The sequence below is a fragment of the Brienomyrus brachyistius genome, unplaced genomic scaffold (genome assembly GCF_023856365.1).
Source record: "Brienomyrus brachyistius isolate T26 unplaced genomic scaffold, BBRACH_0.4 scaffold901, whole genome shotgun sequence".
In the NCBI taxonomy this organism is placed as follows: domain Eukaryota; kingdom Metazoa; phylum Chordata; class Actinopteri; order Osteoglossiformes; family Mormyridae; genus Brienomyrus; species Brienomyrus brachyistius.
The window spans coordinates 28,074-52,324 of NW_026043176.1; the positions used below are offsets into that span (position 1 = coordinate 28,074).

Consider the following 24,251-nt stretch of genomic DNA (forward strand, 5'->3'; position numbering starts at 1 on the left):
TTGTGCAATCAGTCTGAGTGCAGGCTGGGGACGGAGTAAAGCTTACATTATAATATGTTATTCCAGCATAATTTAAACCGAATTGTTATGCTGATTCCTCGTTTATGCTTTAAACAAAGCAGTTTTGAAGTTTGTAAAAGCACATGATAATATTACTATCAGAAATTAATGAATCAATTAATTAATGCATGTATGGACTAAGAACACTGCACCAAAAATACTTTTCCAACTGCATGCAGTATATTAACACCAAGAAAATGAACATAAACATACATGAATATTTGTATATCATCTAATACTGCAGCATAAACCCGAACTATGCTCACAATGAAGACCTCGCGGGATATGCATCACAATCTTTCTCTTCTGTCTTTCAGTAGACGAAGTGATGAGCGGTTCAGCAGGCTTTGTCTTCAGAAAATCACCAGTTCAAACCCTGGCCTCTGCAGAACGGTCACGGCCCTTCAGCAGGGCCCTTAAGCCCTGGTTCCAATGGTGTTGTACTTTAGCTGACCCTGTGCTGTGACCCCCGAGCTAAGGAGAGCAAGACGGGGTCAGCAAAGACACGCATTCCCACATACCTCTACTTCTGCAAATGGCAAATAAAGTGTGATTTTGTTTATTGTGATGTCATATTAGCTGTCAGACAGGACGGCTATGCAAACTAGCCTTTCGGAGACGATAATCCACGATGCTTGTGACTCAAGTATCAGCAAACAAGATGCAATAAACAGAAAGAAGTTCTTGTCTTGAAGACTATCAAAAAGAGGAAAATTCGACACCCCAGGTGGCGTAACATTAAAAATATGAGTCAGGGATGACGTGGGAAAAAAAGATAGCCAGTGGTAAATTACTCTCAGCATACGTGTGCTTCATGATGAATGGTGAGGTATAAAGCATGTTGCTAAGGAAGTCTCCCGTGCTATAAATCTTCTCCTAATAAGCCAGTCGCTAGGAGAGGCCAATATAGAGCGCTTTGCAAATGAATTCATCCCCATGAGAAACTGACACATTTTACTGGATAACAAAATGAAGGTTTAATGTTTCTTTCCATCTTTCCATGTGACATTTTAACTTACTCACAATGAGTTACTTAATCGCAGATATGTTAAGATATACTCTTCTTTTCAGGCCGGGTTTTCAGGTGTCCCAGCGATACGGTGACTGTGGACAGCGAGGTCATAAGACTACCTCTTCACTTTCAAGAAACGACTCAAGAAGCCTCTGTTCCAGGAGCACCTCTATAGCTTACACCTCTCCATACTCGCTGAAGGCTCTCAGTGGGACACTATCTGCTGACTGAATAATAGTCTAAGTACTGTAGGTTCTTCCTCCAGTGCTGCTTACACTTTTATACCTGAGCATTTATTAGAAGCTCAGCCCAGCCGCATTTATGCCTAATCAACCCCTCAACAGCTGTGTTCATAATATGCTATTTGCCTTATTTATACATCATGCTGTAGAGCATGTAAATAAATGTGATTGCTGTGATTATTGAAGTAGGAGTGTAGTTTGTTTTTCAAGAGCTGCGTGATTTGCGACGGGGAAAAGCTGTTTGACAGTGATCCGTTATTCAAATCTGACTGCAGTGAATTTTACGTTGATTTGCTGTCAGGTGATAACAAAAATAAGAAACATAAGGGCGAAATAAAGAACAGTTATTATTATTGCGCATCAACCGAATTGTTTTCACTGAAATAATTCCTGATACTTTAGCCGTTATTTTGAATAGATTTGGGATAGTTTTTAAAAATTGACATGCTGATCTCCATGGACTTCCTTCATATCATAAAATAAAACATTACAAATATGCCCAATTGACTCTAGAAATAACTAAAGCTTTGACATTTTTATTTATACAACTTAGTCAAATTTTTTACAAATTATTAGTTGTTCTTGAACAATTAATTACATTAAGAGTGCTGATTCATTTCATTTCAATGACAGACTAGAATTGTGAGACTTATATAAATTATAAGTGTTTGTGTATCAGAATTTACTGTGGAAAGCAAGGTGACCCTAAACCTACAGGGCAGTGTCTGAGAATCCTGCCCCGTGTGTGTGTGTGTGTGTGTGTGTGTGTGTGTGTGTGTGTGTGTGTGTCTGTGTGTCTGTGTGTCAGTGAGTGAGTGAGTGTTTGCCCCATGATGAGTGTCACCTTCCTCCTGACCTCATAGTTCCTGCTATACGCTACACACAGCCCTGTACTGGGAACTGAGATATGAAACATAGATGGATGTCTTTAACTCATCACATAAATTGTAAATATCTCATTCGATTGTTTTTACTCTAATAAAATTATACTCATCCATCCACCCGTCCATCCATCCATCCGTCTCCCAGCCACTTATTCAATACAAGGTTGTTGGGTCCAAACCCGTATGTATTTCTTCATCAGTTTCTTATTAAATGCACACAATGTTTTACAGTGGGACCCTGAACACACCTGTGAATCTGACACTTCACAGCAGGCAAAAGGAGGCACTGATGTTTGCTGCCATTTCCATAGGACATGCGATGAGTGTCTAAATGTGCCGCATTTTCGCCTGTTGCATAAGAGACGCTGCTGGCCAGGCTCCCAATCCTAGGTCATGAGGTCACCGGCACAGTGTGGGACGCGTGAACTGACTAAGACGACAGAAAATCCTTGAGCATTTCACACAACCGCTTCAGCCTGATGTCATCTGCTGACCCCATTGGAATGTATAATTCCTGTAATACGGTGGTATCTCCCACCCCTCCAGCCTGCTGTTGACACCCCCTGCCCCAAATACCTAGTAAATTTAATTGCAATATTAAACGTAAACGTGAGCTTGGAATACATAATCCTGAGAGAGTACTCGCTGTCCACACTGGAAAAGCCCCCCAGTACCCCCCAGAGACATCTGCGCTCATGCAGACTCCCGCTCTCTCTCCTCCTCTCCCTCTCTCATTCTCTCTCGGTCTCTTCCTCTCTCTCCATCTTTTTCCACTACAGTGAAAACGAGAGCGCGTTTCCCACTCCTGCTCTTGTGCAACACAAACACACTCAGGAATAGAAGCCATCGTCACTGCGCTACATCTGACATCAGATAGCAGGAGGACTATCTCAGACATTCACTGCAGCCCAAAAGGTCAGCAGTGGTGCACTGGACTTTGAGTGAGATCATTTCATCTTCCTCCTAGACTGATATAAGGTAGGAATTCCATATTCACTCCGTAGATCTTGGTCATACAAAAGTATCGTGTAGCTACGTTTCAGCTTAAGTTCGGGTCCCCTCTGTTTATCATATGTTATTGCTTATTGTATATTTCAGTCATGATTGAGATTAACGTGATTATACAGTGCATGGTTGTGGTGTAAATACGAACAAGACCAGTATTTGGGCGCTGGGAAATGTGTTTCGAAGGTTATTTATTCAATGGTCACTGGATATCAATCAAAGTACAAACTAACCTAATGCATAATTTGCAATTCACATCAATAATTTGTGGCGCTTGACTCATTCTTTCCATGTAAAATGGCTCTCTCTGAAGCAGTCATTTATCTGAACTGACTGATCACCTAAAGCAGGCTTTGCATGTGCACCTTGTGCACTTACTGCCTGAACACAACATCAAACCTTTCCCATATCCATTGATCCAAAAGGCTCCATAAGAGAGTAAAATGTCAGAGGAGAGGATGTGACCTGTGTGGGTTGGTGCTTTGAAGCAACCTTTGTGCATGGAATTATGGGTCTTTTGTCCTTGTTGAAGAAGTTTAACTATAATGATACAACAAAACTATTATAGAACTATACTATAAACTTTAAGAATACTAAACTATTTAGCCAAATGAATAAAATTCAAAAAGATTCATAAACAATCAACACAGTACTAAGATGTCTTCCGATCAAAGGGATTCTTTTTCATCACAAAGGTTAAATGAATTCTTTTTCAGTTGTTATGATGCGTTACTGGAATCTCACTGGCACAGAATACAGCCCACGTGTGTCACACAGTCCCAAGAACAGGCTGCTTTCTTCTCTGTTAACTGTGCACCCAGATGCAGAGTAAAATCCCGCAGCCAAGGGAAGAGAAAAATGCAGGTATTCAAAGTCGGGCTTCAACTCCACCCAAAGATCGCAAAAGTAACATCAAGAGCAAAAATACAAAACTCACATAAAAGAAAACGGAGCAAATTTCCGAAACTCTGAAGAATCCTTTGGATAAACATGTATGCAGCAAATTCACTAGCAGGTAACCCTGTGCAAGGTATGACCTAACCAGAAAGGAAGGCACTAACCAGTAATTAGGTAACTGACTACCAGGCAGGTGAACTGGGTCGTGTGATTCTGGGGTTTCCCCTGTGGCCTTTACTACCAAGCAGGGGTATCGGGGTAACTTGTCGGACTCCCTCTGGCAGCCAGGCAGGTTAAAATGTAAGAACAGGAAGAGGATCTGAAATCCTGTGTTTACCTCGCTTGTCTTAACATTGCCTGTCATCAGTGTAACAGAAGTACTGCTGCCAGTCCCTGTGTAAGGAGACTTGGAGCAGCTGTATTAATGCGAATGGCATGTAGCAAACTCCGCATCACCATGCATGTTGAATGAGATGTAAAATATACTAGTTCTCCATCCATTCATCCATCATTCCTCCGTCTTCTGTGTCCGGGGTTCTTGGAATACATTAGTTATATCTTTAATTCACAGGCTTCATTAGGCCTATGTTAGGAGTGCATGAGCCCCCCCCAAAAAAAAAAATGTTTTTAACTCCCTAAATAAATGTGTATTTATTGCCTCAAGTCATGAATATCTTTCTATATTATGTATGTTTGCCATACCCCCCCCCCAAGTAAATACTCCATTCATCTCTAACTACATCCCTGATTTAATTTATTTACTTACAATTTTTGGGTGGATTGTAAACGTATAAACAAATCTGATACATAATGGCTGGCATTTGCATTTAATTTCACACCCTCCGCAACCCAGCACCGGCGTGCTGATAGAGGCCGTCCCCGAATCTCCTGAGGGTCTCCATCTAAAGCCACCCACCATCGGCCGCTCTAGCGAAGTGGAGCCCCTGGGACAGAATTAGGTCAGTCGTGCGGAGGGAACATTCGCTGGGACCCTATAGCCAGCGAAGCTGCTCAAAGCCTAAGAAAGTGCGAGGGTGTTTGAATATGGCGGCCCGTCAGCGGGCAGGTGGGTGGGAATGCTGCATTCAGGTGTGTTCATCAGCACCTGTATCACGCAGCATCACGAACGGGCTTGACGGGACTATAGGCCCCCGCTAACAACCACGCACAAACTAGAGATGTAGTGAGCGTCTGAGAGAAGTTTGCAACGTAGGGGTGTAGTATGCAGTGCAAAGTGCAAAGGACAGTGTCCCGACTGAGGAATTAATCATGGGGCTACCCACAATGCTCTGCAGCAGAGATCATTAGCGCATTAGCCATCTGTGACAAAGACATCATCCATCCATTTACTTTCAGTACCCGATTGTCCCATTCAGGGACGCGGGGGTCCGGAGTAGGTTGACCACCTAATCCATGTCAGGAGGGACACTATGAACTATGACTGGTTTTGCATACTACCATTTCAACCTACCATTTCAACCATTACAATTAATAAGGTCTGGATTTCACTTAAGCACTGAGTTCTTGCTGTGTGCTGATTGGTCAGTCTCCTATAATCATGCACGTGTCACTAATGTTAATGGGAAACAGCTGCATGAGTCTCTCAATGAAGGAAACAAACCAGTCAAAGCAGAAGAAGAATTGAACTAATTAGCCAATCACAGGAGCCTTTCAGGTTTAAAGTAGTTTGCAGAACCGGAAGTAGCTCAGTGTCCCCCTTGACATGAGTTAGGTCTGGAGCCTAGCCCAGAAGCTACAGACACAAGGGGACAAGGATATCAAGGTCGTTCAAATTAGCCTACATTCCATGAAGTGAGTTAAGACTTAAGAGAGTTCCACTTCCTCCACCATTGCACAGTAACTTCAAAGTTTGCCTGGGCAGCTAAGGAGACCCAGCAGAATCAAGTGAGCTGAGACCCTCCTGCCTAAGAGTGCTTGACAGAAACATGTAACTGAAACAAAAATGTCGGAGGAGGTGTGTCTTCACACTCATCAACCAAACGAGGTTGGGTATGTTGTGATCTGTGGGGGGGGTCAGTGGCCCATCACAGGCATACAGAGACCCGGGGGTGGTCTGGTCACCCCTTCCCTGCTGCCACTCCACATCAGAATAAAAAGGGAAAAAAACTAAATATGTATTATTTTATATTCTAAGCAGAATCATAGAATAGACAGGAAGCGGGTGCCGCCGCCCCCATGAATATCACTGCCCCCTAATGGCCCCCCCCGGTCAAAACCTTCTGCAGGCGCCTCTGCACAGACCATAGAGAGTCTTGGAAGTTAGAGTCCCTGGAAACCCTAAACCAAACAGATGAAAGCTGAACATTTACAACTCATTAAAATTAAAACAAGGAAAATGGTAGTTTGACACAGCAGCTAAATGAATATGGTAGGAAGTAATTGAACTCAGGAGAGAATATTGTACAAAATAAACCGTCTATGTGCTGCCATAATGAGAATAATTATGGATAAAAATGTTATTTCTTACTCTGCAACATCCAGTTCTTCAAACCTCATATAAACACACTGCAAGGTTGTTATGGCTTCCAAAGTCTGATATAATTCACCCCTCTCCCCATCCCATACTGCATTCTCATTTTGTTCCCCATTGACCTGCTTTAATTGCCTGTGAAGATTTCATCAGAAAAGGTGTATATTACAACATTAGGGAAGATTATATTATGCGATTTACGGAAGTCTAGCCAAGCTAAATGCTAATCTTTGAATGTATCACCTAAATTTTCTATCTATCTATCTATCTATCTATATTTGATGTACTTACTATTTACATTTTCCACACATAATTTCACACATAATTTGGAATAGACATTATATTTCATGCATAAATCATCTGGCAACATTATTCGACATTTAAGAAATCGCAATCCTACTACACAGATGTTACATCACTGCCAGAATACCATAGATAATATTCATAAGATCATCGTATAATGTGGTACATACATCTCCGGTTACAACAGGGTTGAATTTTGCTGACAATTGCTTTATTGTCCTTTTAAATGCAGTATAATCATCTATAAGTTTGAACACTCCAAGCCCACACACAAAGCTGCAATGGTATCCTGGCTCGGTACAGTGGAACATCACAGGGAATAAATTTACCTGCAGACTTTTAAAGACCCTTAACTTCAAACAGCCAGAGATCTAGAGACCTAAATACCAGGAGGGTATATTTAGCCGGAACATGAACTGACTTCTCCCTGACTACACAAATTTGTCATTGCATTTTATATTTTCACCACGTGCCCAAACTGCTGTCCTGTGCACCTGTAACCATCTCAGTGGCATCCTCTCCTGTAAGTGACCTGAATGCCACTGAATATATGATACTGGATGTGTGGAAATGTCAGAGATATTTGCTTGAGTGTGCTTTCCCTTGAGTGCTGGCAAAGACCTGTGCTAATCTAAACAACAGTTCATTTGTGAAACAAATAAATGTCCATATTTGGAGTCTTATAAAGATGCAGAATATTCAATCAGGATTGGATTCAGGCATAAGCGAACTAGGCAGCTGTCCAGGGGGCCGACTGGCATGAGGGGGGTGATGAAAAAATGAATATTCATATAAATAATTTATAAATAAGAACAATTACACAAAACTGAAAATTATTTTTTTTTAAATGTATGCAGTACGTCACGTTAAAATGTGTATGTGCAGGCACAAACATAGCCAGCTATAAGCAGGAAAGGCAGGTGCCTGGGGCCTCCCAATTGCTGGTACTTGGGGGCCCCCAAGTAAAGCTTTGCCTAGGGGCCCCGAAAAGGTAGAGCTCACCCAGTATCCGGTCAGTGTTGTTCTATGTGTACATTTTTGTACAATTTTGATTTACTCTAGAATTTTTTATTTTTTTTGCTAAGCAAGTACTTTATGATTTGATACTGGGTATATTTTCTCTAAGCACTTTCAGATAAACAAATTAAACTGAAAGCATTCCAAATCAGCCGGCACTAAAACTGCCTTTCTGCAAAAAGCAAATTAAACGAATCTGATGTATCATCAAAATCAGGAAGTGCTAAATGTTGTTTGCTTAACACAACAAAGAGATTTCAGTAGGATTACGTTCTAGCTAGAGTATTAAGCATCCATACTGCTTATCCAGTACGGGATCACAGTAAGTCCATCCCATGCAACTCAGTGCACAAGGCAGGGACCCACTGTATGGGGTTAGTTACTTCATCTTTGATTTGGATAAGCTGGAGATGCCTGTCATCCTGTATATGACAAGCACAAATGACAAATGAATGAATGAGAGCGAATGAGTGAGCGCTTCTGTGTCCTTTACAAATTAAGTAAAATTAATAAGTATTAGCTCATATTAAAAGGCTCGGAGCGGAGAATTGTGGTTATAGGGTTGTTAGGGTTGTGCATGAGCAGCCTGTGACTGTCTAGACCCTGTCCGACATTTACTGGGGTGTCTCTAGGGTGACATTTTTAAAGTTTTTTTTGTAGTAGAGAAGAAAATGCATGAAATGGATATAAATTTTATAAGAACACAGCCGAATCCCTTTATGGCACAGAATATTGAAAAGGTATCCCACAAAAACATCTTTTATCTAGCATTTAAATGAAAAGAGACAGCAAGAGTCTCTTTAACACTAGAACTGCCAAATCTACGCAAATTTGCGTAAATTCCCTGGGCCTAACACCTACTAGCATCCCTGCTGAGAGTTTCTTGGGCCATTGTCCTCCTGCTTTTGTTGTGCAAACACACCCATTACCTGTGAGGCCTGGCACATTTGCATTTTTTTACTCAGAGCAGCTAAAATCCAAGGCAGGCTAAACCTCTGTGTGTGACATGGAAACCTTCACAAAAGTCTGCCATATCTATACCAAATATCCCACATGCTGACTGACCTGCAAATATGAAAGACACACATTCACAAAATATATGGAAGCACAAGTCTGTTTTATTTATAAAAAAAATTGAGTGTTTCAAACTTTGCAGTGTTTGCAGACCCAGTGACCATCATCCCTGCATTTGGCGCAAGTGAATTTGTAACACTTTGCACTGGTAAACCTGCTGCGGTTTCTGTTGCAGTTCTCCTGTACCTGACACTGAGTTGTCCATACAAGTCCTGGCACAGCAGCAGCCTTCCTCTGTCCCCATAGCCTTTTGTGGCATAAATTGGCAATGGAGTTCCTTGGCTAGATGACTCAAAAATAATCTTCTTTTGCCTTCCCACCCTGTACATGCCTTGTACAGAACGTAGGAATTTGCCACCACCAGGTCCAGCATGTTGTAAAATACAGCTACTGGCCACCTGCATGTTGCTGCTCTTACGGAATACATGCGCGCCATTTGGTCCAACACATTTACACCACACTATAACAGCAGAGAGAGAGAGAGTCATGAGTGTATTTGCTTTTTTTCTACCTTCTTTCTATATAGGCCTGTATAGTACATATCAGAAAACATTGTAGCACTGATGTAAAATTATACACACATTCACATACCTTCATGTGGTTATAGTCTGTTATCGTGTTGGGTTTCCTCTTTCTGCCTTCACAGATCGCCACATCTTGGTCCAAGGAACTCAGAACACACACAATCTTGTTTTTTTAGGTGCATAAATTGTCAAGGAGACACTGCCACTTCTAAGCACTGACGCGGAGAATTCCTCTTGCTGTGCAGTGTCCTTTGAAATTGGAGGAAGTTCATACCAAACTTTATTCCCTGTGCTCAGTAGTGTTGTTTTGCGCTGAAGCAGTCTGTGTGACAATGCCAGTGAGGTGAAGAAATTGTCCGTTGTGACATTTCTCCCGTCATCCAGAAATGGCTCCATCAGACTCATGACCATGTTCTCTGCCAGCCTCTCCCTTTTCTGGTGACTGGGGTCCTTTCCCAAGTTAGGGGACACGTTGCAGACGTATTTGGTCTCCAAATCCGTGGCCATCCAGAACTTGATCCCAAATTTGTCCGGCTTGGATGCGATATACCAAGTGACATGGAATGGATCCACATCTACTCCACGTTGTCTTTCCACCGGTGTCCCTCAGGGCTCGGTTCTTGGCCCTCTCCTATTCTCCCTCTACACTAAATCTCTTGGCGAAGTTATATCCTCACATGGCTTCTCCTACCACTGCTATGCCGATGACACTCAACTTATCCTCTCCTTCCCTCCCTCAGACACTCATGTCTCCACTAAGATCTCTACATGCTTGGCAGACATCTCATCTTGGATGACCACTCACCAGCTAAAACTCAAAACTAGTAAAACTGAGTTGCTTTACATCCCGGCTGACTCATCCCCCCTCCAGGACCTTGCGATCTCCTTTGACAACTCCCTGATCCGTCCTTCGGTTTCTGCTAGAAACCTTGGAGTTACCATAAATGATCGGTTGTCATTTTCCTCACATATCACCAGTCTTTCTCGCTCTTGTCGGTTTCTCCTCTTTAACATCAGGAGGATACGTCCATTTCTTTCCACCCAGGCTACCCAGATACTCGTCCAGTCCCTCGTCATCTCACGCCTTGACTACTGCAACTCGCTTCTAGCGGGTTTACCACTGAGCGCCATCCGTCCCCTCCAACTGATTCAGAATGCAGCTGCTCGTCTTGTTTTCATCCTTCCCAAGTTCTCCCACACCACTCCTTTGCTGCGCTCCCTCCACTGGCTTCCTGTAGCTGCACGCATCAGATTCAAAACACTGATGCTCGCATACAAAGCCAAAAATTCTCTGGCACCATCCTACCTAAAGGACCTCATCACACCCCGCTCTGCACCACGATCTCTCCGATCCTCCAGCACTGCTCGACTGGTCCCACCTCCCCTCAAGGCACAAGGAAGACACGCATCTCGGCTCTTCTCTGTCCTGGCACCTAATTGATGGAATGAACTCCCCCTAGATGTCCGAACAGCTGAATCCTTGAATGTCTTCAAGCGACGACTCAAAACTTTTCTTTTTCAGAAATACCTGACGTAGAACTTCTATATTCTTACTCGACTCTTTTTCTGGTGTGTGTTTTAAAAAAATTAAATAAAAATTCTGCACTACTCAATGGCGTTCTCAGAGATAGTATTCGTAGCTGGGGTCCTTATTGAGCTAGCATCGGAAATTCATTGCAGAGTCTCAAAGCACTTATGTAAGTCGCTCTGGCTAAGGGCGTCTGCCAAAACCTGTAAATGTAAATGTAAATATACTACATGGACATTGAACCTTGGTCGAGAACAGCTGTACATCTATGTTCATGTGTTCTCCTGGAGTGAAACTTTCAGCACAGTTCTTGGTGAAGGCTGGCAGAGAACGTGGTCATGAGTCTGATGGAGTCATTTCTGGATGACGGGAGAAATGTCACAATGGACAATTTCTTCACCTCACTGTCACTGTCACACAGACTGCTTCACTTTACTGGGCATGGTGAATAACGTTTGCCGTGAACTTCCTCCATTGGCAAAGGACACTGCACAGGGAGAGGAATTCTCCACGTCAGTGTTTAGAATGGCGCGCATGTATTCAGTACGAGCAGCAACAAGCAAGTGGCCAGTAGCTGTGTTTTACAACATGCTGGACTTGGTGGCGGTGAATGCCTACGTTCTGTACAAAGCATCTACAGGGTGGAAAGGAAAAAGAAGATTGTTTCCGATTCTTCTAGCCAAGGAACTCCATTGCCAAATACAGGGATGATGGTCACTGGGTTTTCAAATGCTGCAAACACAGACTTTGAAAGATAGACAGACTGTGTGGGACAGTAACCACTGAGACAAAAGGCAGAAAGATGACGAAGAGATGAACCTGGAACTGAGGCACGGATACATCAATTTTTACATGAACAGCCAAACATGCAAAGCTGGAGAGATCACACAAAAACAAAATTCACTTTTGATGTTATAATTCAGTGATGGCCAATGAAAATGAAATGACATTTTATTCTGTATGTGTATGAGCATGTCAAAAACCATGGACCATGACTTCACTCAGCTTATGACATTTATATACAAACATGCATTGGAGACTGAAGTGTTAGCATGTTTTCATTTTATTCATTTCATTCTATTAGCAACTTTTCATTCTGTTTTCACTCAATTTGTTTTATAAATAACACAGACTTGTGTTTCCATATATTTTGTGAATGTGCGTCTTTCATATTTGCAGGTCAGTCAGCGTGTGGGATATTTGGTATAGATATGGCAGACTTTTGTGAAGGTTTCCATGTCACACACAGAGGTTTAGCCTGCCTTGGATTTGAGCTACTCTGAGTAAAAAATGCAAATGCGCCAGGCCTCACAGGTAATGGGTGTGTTTGCACAACAAAAGCAGGAGGAGGATGGGGCTGAAGACCTGCGAAAATCACAGCAGGGGTGACAAACACCTTGGGACTCTCAGCAGAGAATAAAAACTCGGTAAATCTAGTGTTAAAGGATTGTAGACTAAGTTTAAAAATGCTATATCGTTTCACGTTGTTTTAAACAGTGGTGGATGTGTGAGTGTCAGTTTTACCTGCTCTCCTAGATCACGGTATTAAGTAAAACGTGCCGCATGTAATTGGTAGAAAACAAAAAAACAAAAAGATCCATAGAATACTTCAAATTCTCTGTGGGAAGATTTGCGGCACAGTTTGTGCCATGTTCCCAATTAGGGAAACGTGCAAAAACAACCTGCAATTTCTCCCTACCAGTAAGGAAGCGTTCGCATCTCATGGAAATAAACACCAGGAAAAAAAAAAAAAAAAACGTGTTTTGCTGCCAAGCGGGATACACGTCCTCGATCTGTACCCGGTGAAAAACACGGTGAAGCTTTAAGCCATTTTGTTTTTCATGTCACTCGGTCTGGTAACATCTGGCATGCTGATAATTAAGACAGGTGGGAGCAGTAATTAACAAAGCATGCTGCGAACAAGGGTATAAAACGAGGGCAGCTCTGTTTCGATTAATAGGAAAAATGATTATGAGGGAGCTTTACTGATTTCCTGGCTCCACTGACACAAATAGCAAATTAACCAAGAAGCACATATAAATATACAGCGATCTGTTCTAGTGTAGAACACGGTGGTTTATGCTGAGGTAATATGGATTTAAACCTGTTCTTCAGTACATCCTTGCACCTTAACTAATATGTTAATACCTTAACTAGCTATTTAAATTGTAGGAGCCCTCTGCCCTCCGGGGCACCGCAGGTTTCGCGCACCTTCCTCTGCGCTGTAATCAGCGCGCGGCACTGCATTCGGACTGAAACAGCGCAGCGATTAATGCGGACTGACGCTGTCAGCTTCTCATAGCATCAAGCGCGACTTTTTCAGAAGCACTAATTCAGTCAAAAAGTCAAATTAAAATGAATGGCTCTCCCTCCTGCATTTCGAACTCGAGTCGAATTACTTATGTGATCTACATTTTCCATTTCTGCCATTTATATTTGTCTCTAGACATTTGCTTGTTTGTGTCTATCTGTTTGCTTTTTTTGGGAAATATAGATTTAGCAACAGAGGAACTGCGAGTTCTGTTCTCATTGCAAATGGGAAATTTTGTGCCATCACAGTTGCGACATGGTGTGCATATGTGTGTATGTTTAATTAAAAAAATAGTTTATGAAAATGTGATGGTTACTTTATGCCATATGTTATGTGTATGATGTATATATTATGCTTATATTGCTGGTTTGCGGAATGCAGTGATATGAGTGGAAAAAGCCGGATATACGACGGGCTTTCCGTTCGGGAGGGCATCTTCTTTCCGTATATGTACTGTATATATGTGCTGTGTGCGCGTTTCTCCTGTCAGACTGTGCGCCATGAAGACCAGACTCGGGTGCCTGTCCCACAAGTCCGACTCATACAGCGACTTCACAGCGTTCCTGCCTCCAGTACAAGAAAAGGCACCCAAGTGCATGAAGTGAGTTACCCTTTCACGTGTCACAAAATACAATATATCAAAAGTCACATTTATTATTTAAGGTTGTAAGTGATTTATCGCATTGATTTCACGGGTAAGACTATAATTGATAGGGCACAAATATTTAGTAGTAACTCAGATACTACTGAAGTGCAAATCATGAACAAATATAGTCACTAATTAAGACGAAAGATGCGTCGTGATTCGTTAATGATAAACAAACATGACATCCGTGTGATATTCATTACTCGTTCCTTCAGTAGTTCACTAAGATTTACAGAAACGACTGATATATTAATAGATATAGTATCTGCTTGGGATAAACGATTCACAATTCATTAAAGATGAACAAACATGACATCAGTTTGTATCTAGCATTTTGTTTGTGGTTAATTAATACATAAATAATTGCATAATACTACATTACTTGTGTCCCCTCAAGTAAAGCATCACTGTTTAAGGAAACCAAAAATGTTTAATACTGGTACATGTGCATATTGTGCATATCAAGCTAGTATTGTATGGTGTATTGATTATACTATACCAAACACATTTACCCTTAAACATGTGTTGTATATACTTACATACCGTAATGTGTTTACTGTTATGGTTGGATTTATGATTTGGATTTGAGGATGATTTCTCTCTCTCAGGCTGTCAACAGATGAAGTTGTACGATGGGCGGAGTCGTTCGACGTTCTTCTTTGTAACAAATGTAAGTCTGGGCCTCTGCCTGGAGACCTCAGCATGTCACAGCTTAAGTATGGCGGCAATGTCCTCTCGGTTTAGCCCCATATCGCCGGGATTGCTGACAGCCAGCCGCTGGATAAGCACCGGCCATTTCTTCGCTTTTTGTGAAGATATCCGAAACAAACCAGCCTCACAAAAAAATAAAACAACACCCAATGCCTTTAACAGAAAATCCAAGCTACGTTTTCGATCGGGTCCAAAGTAACTCACATCGACGGTGCGTCAGTTTATCAGTGGTGCTGGTTAGACGGTCACTACATCCCAGCACACAACACCAACCTCCCAATAGGCCTCAGATTAATACCCTTTCAATGTCATCACACCTATCCTCATCTTACTCTTAACGTTTACATTACATTGCTTTTATTTATCAGAAACTTCTGTCTAAAGTGATGTGCAGACGAGGCAAATAGCACATTACAAACATTAAGAGCATTCAGCGAGTAGGTAGTGCTGCAGAGGTTCTCCTCGTAGAGCTCGTTCCACAATTGGGGAACCACAGCTGAGAAATGCAAGCTCATCTCTCCTGGCCAAAGCACAGATGCTCCTTTACACCTATTTATTGTCAGGAATGTACATTTCTTAGAGATAGAGACCTTGCACTTCACATCCCATATACTATAAAAAAGTAGCTTCTATGATTTTCCTGCCGGGACACATGGCATCACCCACTGTGCCTTTAACCAGTCCCTTGTGGGCTCGGTCAGAACAGAATCCATCAACATAATAGTAGAGGCAGAGCAGCATCTCTTGGGTGACCTGGAGCATATGGCCCTCAGCCTCCTTGGGGCCAGAGCTTCTCCAGCCCCCCCGAGACAGTGCCACCCCCTCTGTCCGACGATAATTCACCCTGGTTACTCTTGGCCGGGCCATAGATCTCGGTCTCCAGGGGAGTTTCAACAGCACCAAAGTTGTGACTTGACCCCCGGGTGACTGGGGGTGATTTCAACTGGTTTTAAATGAATCTCTTTGCACAGAACTCATTGTATTTCTCCCCAGTGGGCTCAGAATGGATGCTGTCGTCTACATGTAGACCTTCACCTTGGGAAATCGGGGGGTGTCACTTAAGATGGACGCATCTGTGTTTCTTTAGGGCTTCGATCGGCAGATTCGCTTCCGTCAAAAATTTTCTCCATTTTTTTCTTCTCTCTCCTCTGGCTAAGCATCAATTCTGGTGCTCAGAAGCACCACACTGTCTGTAATGTCTCCCTTGCCAGTATATCTGCCGCAGTGCAGCACGTCCTGATTTATTTAGCGGCCTTCCGGGTTGTAGACCTTCAGCCTGCACCCCCTTCTTGAAAACAGCACCAGCGATCAGATCTTCCCAAAATAAAACGCTTAAAACATTCAAACAACTTCCACAAACATACCGAGACATGTTTCAGTTTATATCCTGACAGTCACGAGATAAACCAAACACAAACCAATTTGTAATAGTTTTAGATTGTAAACAAACTCGCACTCAGGGACATACCAATGTGGGGCTTTCTTGACATTAATAGCATTTTAGAGACTTCTGTCCCTGGTCAAACACATTGTTTTAAGAGCTCAGACCCTTGGGAAGAATAGATATAAATCTTGTCTCGATCGGTTCCGGGACAGCGACAGGTCACCAGCTTTTTCTCACGCCATCGCCAGTCTTGAAAACAACAAATAAAAGTATATAAATGGCTTACCTGTGTTTAACTGTAGATTTTTCTGCTTAATTATATTCATGATTTTGTATCCTGTTTTAAAAGTCATTTATCATTAAGTAATAAGGGGCCCCTGTAAAGTACTGGGTCACTTCAATCTGCCGGGGATCCATGCTCTTCTTCTACCCAAAATACTTGTGATTTAGTCATCAAGGTTTTTTAAAAAATGTATATATTTTTAGAAAAATTAGATCCCCCCCCCAGGGACCCCGAGCAGGATAATTGGATGGAAGAAAATAGTCTCATATTTATGTAACATGATTATTGCTATTTCCGCATCACATCCTGAGTGAAGAACAGCCAAGACCTGATGTCAAACTCAGCAATTTCAGATGGGTGACGAGTGAATCGTTTCTCTATTGCAGGCGAGGGGGTGTCGGGGTCGTGTCAGACACCCTGACTGTGAAATCCCACCAGTGTGGGGATTCGGGTCATGTGCTTCCCAGTTTGTGCCACTGGTTACATTAGCGCCTAGTCACGCAAACCCAATTGTCTCCCATGCCGTGATGTGAGCACTCAGCAGAGCTGAATTTATTGTCCCAACTTGACCCACCATTAACAGTGAAAACCTGACAGCAGGACTGGTCAACCCATTAAGCACGGGGGGGAGGGGCTGAATTTGCAAGCCAAATTCACAGTGTCTTAGATGGGGGCAGCAGGAGTGCACCCTGCCTAGGGTGCCACCTGAACTTTGACCTGCGTTGCCTGACTCTCATTATCTCATTATCTTATAATGGCTCTAGCTATAGTCCCATCATGGCATGACCATACTTAATGTCTGACAACTGGAATAAAAAACTTATCTTGAATCATACTGTTTGAAAGTTGCTGTACTTAGGGACTGAGCTGGAAAAGTACTCATATGGCCAACGGGCTACTCACAGCTCCTAATGTGAGTACAGATGGGAGGCCCAGAGTCGAGCATCACCCAACCATCCCTTTATCCACTGTCCTTAGCTTTGATCCGAAGCTTTATTGTGGTGCATTTAGCATAATGCTACACAGTGTTAGCAACAGAGATTAGACACATCAGCCATGCGACTGGGGTCTGGAGATATTTTGTTTGACAGAACGATTGTATTTTGCATGTGTTGAAAGAGAAAGAAAAGCAGGAAACCAATTTTAAATAAGAAGATGGAGCCCAAGTACAAACAAGCGTCACTCGTACAAGGTGCTGGTCAACCCACTAGGTGGCATTAGGTGGACTATTCATCTCAGTCATGATATGATTAACACTGGGGGTCGCATGAAGGTCGCAGGGTGGCAGTGAAATCATGTGACCTGCACACCCATTCATAGGTTGATTCCACATCACTGTAGCTCTTACAGTGACCCGCACTGCCTTTGTTTCCAGTGCGTCTGCTTAAGCTGGCGCCAAGATGGCTGCATGTTGGTTTCATTGCTCCCCACCCACCTGCTCGCCCACCGTGTCCAAATGAAGTCTTCATTCCTCCCGCACATTCGCATGTCAGAGGGTGCTGCTCACATCTTGCCCACAGCACGTCTCACACGCACATTTATTACCCTTTGAATAGCTGGAACTATTTCCCTCAAATGAACTACAGCATTTTCAAAGTATCATTCATCAATTTAACTCTCCTAATCAAATAATTGATCTATTCTTTTCATGTAAAATTTTTTTTAAAAAGCTGTTATATATTTTAAGAATATTTGTTGAAAGTTTTTGAAGTTCCTATATAAGAAAATAACCCAGAAATCCTCATATCATTGCTGGCACCACATTGAAAAAAGCAGAACCCAGTTAATATTATCGCTAGAGCCAGTATACATCACTTATAAGAAGGATTATTGCTCAAGTGATGATTATCAGTAAGCATTTCCTGTTCATGTTATTTGGAGATATGAATTATTTAATCTTTGTTCTTTAGATGGTTTGGCGGCTTTCAGAGCATTCCTCAGGACGGAGTTTAGCGACGAGAACATCGAGTTCTGGATGGCCTGTGAAGACTACAAAAAGATCAAGTCTCCCTCCAAGCTGATGACCAAAGCAAATAAGATCTATGAACAGTTCATTGACATTCAAGCACCCAGAGAGGTAGTCTCAGTGTTTTCATAATCTGCTGCTGCTAAAGTAAAAAAAAAAAAAAAGTATCACTTAATTTTCAGAACTTTTTAAAGTCTGATGTTTTATAATCAATTCAGTTTTACAAGTGCCGAGTTCACATGAGTTTTATTGTGTTTTACCCCTCTTAGGTAAACATTGACTTTCACACCAGGGAATTGACTAAGCAGAACCTACTAGAACCAACCACTTCCACCTTCAGTGACGTACAAGGCAGAGTGTACAGCCTAATGGAAAAGGATTCCTACCCACGATTCCTGAGGTCGAATATATATATAGACATATTAAACAAGGCCCAATCGCAGCGTCAGAGGCGGTCCTTTTAGCGGGTCACCTGATAGCTCGTCATTTGATTCATGCCGACTGAACTAGGAAGCAGGTACAGAAAGTGGTAGAACACACATTAACGCTCATCAGCAGGTGACATCATTTCCTGTGTTAAGTGTAAACAGTTCTGGCATGAGCATCCTATTAATAGGCTGTCTAGTGGTTTTCTTGCTACATAGGAAAACAAAACACGACCTTGTACTGTGTTTCAGAAGTCCATCTTCATAGTTATTTTGACATCAAACATATTGATTTGAACCCGCATGCCATCTTAATGTGTCAAAAAGCGCACACATACATTATATTATCTACATTATGGACTGTTTCCATTGTCTTTGGAAAAGCAAATACTTTTGTTTCAAAGGAGAGTCTAAATATTATAATTAAGATTGATGTCTTTGCGATTTATTGATATTTATCCTTCCATTCATTTTCCAAACCGCTTATCCTACTGGGTCGCGGGGGGTCCGGAGCCTATCCCGGAAGCAATGGGCACGAGGCAGGGAACAACCCAGGATGGGGGGGCAGCCCATCGCAGGGCACACTTATTGATATTTATATTTTTATATATTTTTTATTAATTGCCCTAGAGAAATGGTATATAATGTAGCAGGTAACCTTATATTTACTTATAAATTATAATAATTTATTTGGACATTGATGGAAAATTGGCCTCCTTGTATTATTTAAAATGCATGTCAGTAACCTAGCAAAGGAACAAATCTTCTATTTCCTTTCCAACCTTCTTCCAAGGTTTGGCTTTACAAAATAATTTTATGTACAGTATGTCTCATTTGTCCTGTCTGTGCAGTGAAAGGTCATTTGAAAAAAAGAAATTAAATGATATTTTGTGTTGGTGATTAAAAAGTGTAAGTTCAAACGTTTGTGTGACTCTTGTAAAATAATGTTTCTCGTCTTCCAAGGCCACGTTCGTGATTTAACTTATTTATTATTTATTATGTTACTGGTGACACCTACACTGATGAATGTCTTTTGCATCCCATAAATGTTGTAAAAGTTGTCTGCCAGTTAAAAATAAAGAGCATAAAAACCTGAGGCAAGGTTTTCATTCCATTGTTTTATTCCACTAATTACATCCCTTTGATGCCGCTCTTGAATCCACTTGAATCCAAAGCAATGAAGCTTATCAGTCACTTTTAAATGACTGCATCCAGACAATAGGAAAGGTTAGTACCTGTCAGCTCTCTGATTAAACTACCATCAAATCTTTGCTCCTCAGCCACAACCCTGCATGGATAATCATGCAAACCTTCTGGCAGTAGACAAATGTCTTCCAGTGCCAATATACATGACAATAGACAGTAACAAATGCGCTAAGCCCTATTTTGCAAGAAATATGCAACGGCCAATGGGCATACATAAGCCCCAGTAATTTTATTTCATATAGAATTGCTAATGTAATCTTGAATTGTGTACAGTAGAATTTACTCTGGGACTAACAGCATTCAGGTGAAGTGTTGATCATTGCTGAGGACCTGAGCGGCTGGACCAGGTCAAGGGGAACGTCCACGTAGCCCCTGGGTACAGCAGATAGATGGACGTTTCTGCAGGGTGGGGCTAGACTGTGTGCCGGCTTGGGGTGGGGGTCACCAACTGGGATCCTGAGGCGTTTCATCACGCTGTACCAGCACATGCTCCCCAACCTGACCTGACCCGCTCATCGTGTGTTTACCTGGGCCTGGAACCAATCCCAAGAGGCACAGGGCAGAGACACATGGAACAGCAGAACCGCTACACCAAGTAGCATATTACTGCCTATTAACAACACAAAGTACGTCATACATCACAGAGTAACAGACTGTTTTTGCCTGTCGTCAGTGAAGGGCATCCCTAGATGTGGTGCTCACCACCACTCACACCGTGCGTTTCTGTACGACCCCTAAGGTTTGGAGTCAGTACACTAGAGGGGACTGGGGCCCCTGAAGAGACTTTTGAATCGGGCCCCCGAGTACAACAAGCCTGTACTAGATAAGCTCCTGGAGGTTCAATGGATTTTTTAAATCCGTGTAGCACAAGACGCCTGCGATCTCTTGGTTTAATAACACTGTGGATTCACTCAGTATCTTGCGTCTTCTGCCGAGCAAGTACAGTTACATAACTCGCCGTGTTTTGTCTGTACTCGGCATGCTTGCAAAGGAGGCAGTCTTTTCTCGGGCCACACAGCAGTGTCTGTAGATATTCCGCACTCAATGTGCCGTACTCTGCCGTTAACAGCTGGAAGGATCATTGATCGCTCGACAAACAGCGTATCACAGCTAATTCCGGGATTTCTGTGTAATCAAGCACAATCTTTAGGACAATTGAAACCGCAAAACATAAATCACACACCAAGCAGCCTTTCAGTGGCATAACAACATGCATTCACCGTAATGTTTTCTGTCTCCGCCGTTTTTAAATAGCGTAATCCACGTGTAACGATTCCTGACGAATTATTATCTCACCGTTCCGTAGCCTATTCTGCCTGCCACAGCCCTGCCTGCTTCTAATGAACAATTATGTTCCCCATCCCGAGCGATAAGGCGATTATTGCAGGATGTGTGTGTTTCCTGTGTTGTCGGCTGCTATTTTTTCCTGGTTCAGAATAGCTGGCTTTCAAAAGAAAAAAAAAAACAAGAAACTGTTGGAACGATAACATCTGATGGAAGGGACAGTAAAATCATCATAGGAAGAGATTTATCTTTGCTCTGAGTTCTCGGCCTGCCCCCATCCTCTTTTCAGCCCACGTCATTGACTAGGCAGGGTAATGACAGGCGGCCATCTGCTGCATATAAAATCCCCCATTCCCAGAATGCACGGACAATCTGCTGATAACATCGTGCCAGCCTCCCACCGCAGAAGGATACGTGGGCCTCCCACCCGACGTCAACATGCGGCGGGGACTCGCATCGCTGCCTGACACATTCCGGAAAAGGTAACTCACTCAACCGCAGCTTTCAGCTGCATCCTTCGGCGGACTTCCACCGTGGAATACCTGTTCCATGCACCTAGAATGAAACCTTTGATATATTTGCACAGAAAGCATTTCATTTTTATCTGTTTATTCAGTGTTAACTGACGGCAGTCTTTTTGCCATTGGCCGTCATGAAGAATTCCAGAATTTTTTATCTAAGTATTTGAGTGCTTATTTATTTATTTGAAACTTAATTTACGTGCCACTGTTTGTCAGTGAACTGGATTTAATACAGAATTTGCATGTGGTCATGTTTGTTGGTGGAGTTATTACTATTATGGGTTTTGCATAGTGCAGCTATACTCTCTGTGACTGTAGATGATATTAATGTAATATTTTAACCTCCAAAATTAGGGCTAAAGTACTGAAGGCAAACCTGAGAACTTTTCTTAAAAAAGCACAATGGATCCTATCCAGCCACCCATATGAAACAGACCAACCAAAGTGAGTCATTATGTAAATGTAATCTACACTATATATATCGAATCTTGCCGATATAGAATTTATTTCTACTGTGCATATAATTTTAAAAGTCACTACTGTAAGCACATGGAAATAATTACAATTATTAACATTTTAGTTAATAATTGTATGTATATATATATATATATATATATATATATATATATATATATATATATATATATACATTTATACATTACATGTATATACATAAAATAAAACATTTTAATATTTAAAATATAAATTTTTTCAGCAGTATTATCCAAGTTGAATCTCTGAAATGGAAAGAATCATTTGACAGACTCCTGGAAAATACTGGTTTGTGGATGCATTTCTAGGTCTTATACACTATACACTTTTACAAATTGAGCTTCCAGTAAGGCCTGAGCCCAGTGCCCCATGGATTCTTAAAGGCAGCGTGATGTATTGCATGTTTTGTACAGCACAGGAGAACATTCTTGTAAATAGAAAGGTTTCAACTGGTAGTCTGGAAATATATATGCATATTCAGGAAAACATTAGCCCCTGTTTATCAAGTTAAATATAGCAGGATGTTTAAAAACACTGAAAGCCCTGTTATGCAGCTCATTGTAACTAACTCGATATTATTATTTTTTTATTATACAGATGGATTATTAACATTCAGGGCATTTTTGGTGTCTGAGTACAGTGAAGAGAACATAGATTTTTATCTAGCCTGTGAGGACTACAAAAGCATTAAATCCCCAGACAAACTGAAAATGAAAGCAAAAGATATTTATGAAGAGTTCATTCAACGGGATGCACCAAGGGAGGTAATTATCGCTAATCGCATATCGTAAAGTTTAAAGATATGGTAAGACTTCCACTTACCATTGTTGTTTTTCAAACAGACCAAACAAGTGTTCCAATTTTCACGCAGGTCAACATTGACCAAAAGACCAGAGATTTCACTAAAAGCAACCTCGAAGAGTGCAAGAGAATGTGCTTTGATATAGCCCAACTTGAAGTCTACACTCTTATGGAGAAAGATTGCTACCCACGCTTCCTAAGGTCTGCCACGTTCAAAGAAAGGAAAAAAAGTCAAAGCTGCTTGCATGAGGGAAAAAATCTGCTCTCTTGTCGAGTATTCCAGTTCGGTGAGAGTCAACAAGACTGAAGCCCAGTGTCAGTACATGAAGGCTAGCCTCTGATCGAGTCGTGTGACATGGCTAGGGGTACCTGGTGAAAGAATGAAGCATCCAAAGAATGACACAAGACTCAGAATCGCTCCTGATTGCTTTTGAAGGGGAAACTATCAAAGACCCTTTGCGAGAAGGTTATGGATTAGCTAAGGCTTAGGTAACATTCTTATATTGACTCACCCAGCTCTTAATTACCTTCTGGAAGGAAATAATGGAGCAGCAACTGAGCACTGGGCTCAGACCTGCGCTTTGTAATTGAGGATCAGTGCTCGGTAGCCTTGCTTTAATTTTTTTGATAGATGAGTACTTGTTATTAAGTTGAAATATTGAATTTTATACAATAAAATTTCATTTTTTTGAGCCTGGAAATAAACCCAGGAAGCACAGGGTAGAGGGGCAGGGTTGTGACCCCAAATGTGGTCGGCAAGTCTGAGACAGCAGCGTGTGTCTCATATATATGACACATGTTTATATTGTTTTTGCATTAAACCTTAAATATTTTAAGGTGTTTTGTATATAAATATTTATAAATAAATTCTATATTTATTTATTGTGTAAGTGAATACCGATTCAAGAATGTAATAAGTATGAAATGCTTAACAATTTGGTAATATTTGCAGACACCATTAATTCAGTGTTTCCTGATTTATGTATGGGAAATACTTTTGAGTTTATCAGAATAAATTTATACTGTCAAACCTACTTTGTTTAACCAAATTCGAACATATGTATCACATTAATAGTAATAGAGTGAAATTCTCTGTGCAAGTGAAACAGGCAGACTGCTGGTCTTTGGACCATGGGAATAAATCAGAGGATTTGTTTTATACCCACAACCTTCACACATGGGTT

At 41.7% G+C, this 24,251-nt stretch overlaps 2 protein-coding genes across 2 annotated transcripts; both read left to right on the forward strand.

Annotated features, from left to right (window-relative positions):
- The first annotated feature begins 2,953 nt into the window (after window positions 1-2,953).
- LOC125729944 (regulator of G-protein signaling 8-like) lies at window positions 2,954-19,849 on the forward strand. Its single transcript, XM_049005743.1, has 5 exons — window positions 2,954-3,176; window positions 13,839-13,949; window positions 14,603-14,664; window positions 18,283-18,449; window positions 18,608-19,849. Exons 2-5 carry the CDS (start codon window positions 13,849-13,851, stop codon window positions 18,800-18,802), a joined length of 525 nt encoding a protein of 174 aa, XP_048861700.1. The 5' UTR covers window positions 2,954-3,176; window positions 13,839-13,848; the 3' UTR covers window positions 18,803-19,849.
- Window positions 19,850-21,613: 1,764 nt separating this feature from the next.
- LOC125729945 (regulator of G-protein signaling 5-like) lies at window positions 21,614-24,090 on the forward strand. Its single transcript, XM_049005744.1, has 5 exons — window positions 21,614-21,735; window positions 22,129-22,218; window positions 22,490-22,554; window positions 22,864-23,030; window positions 23,138-24,090. Exons 1-5 carry the CDS (start codon window positions 21,692-21,694, stop codon window positions 23,372-23,374), a joined length of 603 nt encoding a protein of 200 aa, XP_048861701.1. The 5' UTR covers window positions 21,614-21,691; the 3' UTR covers window positions 23,375-24,090.
- Window positions 24,091-24,251: the final 161 nt, after the last annotated feature.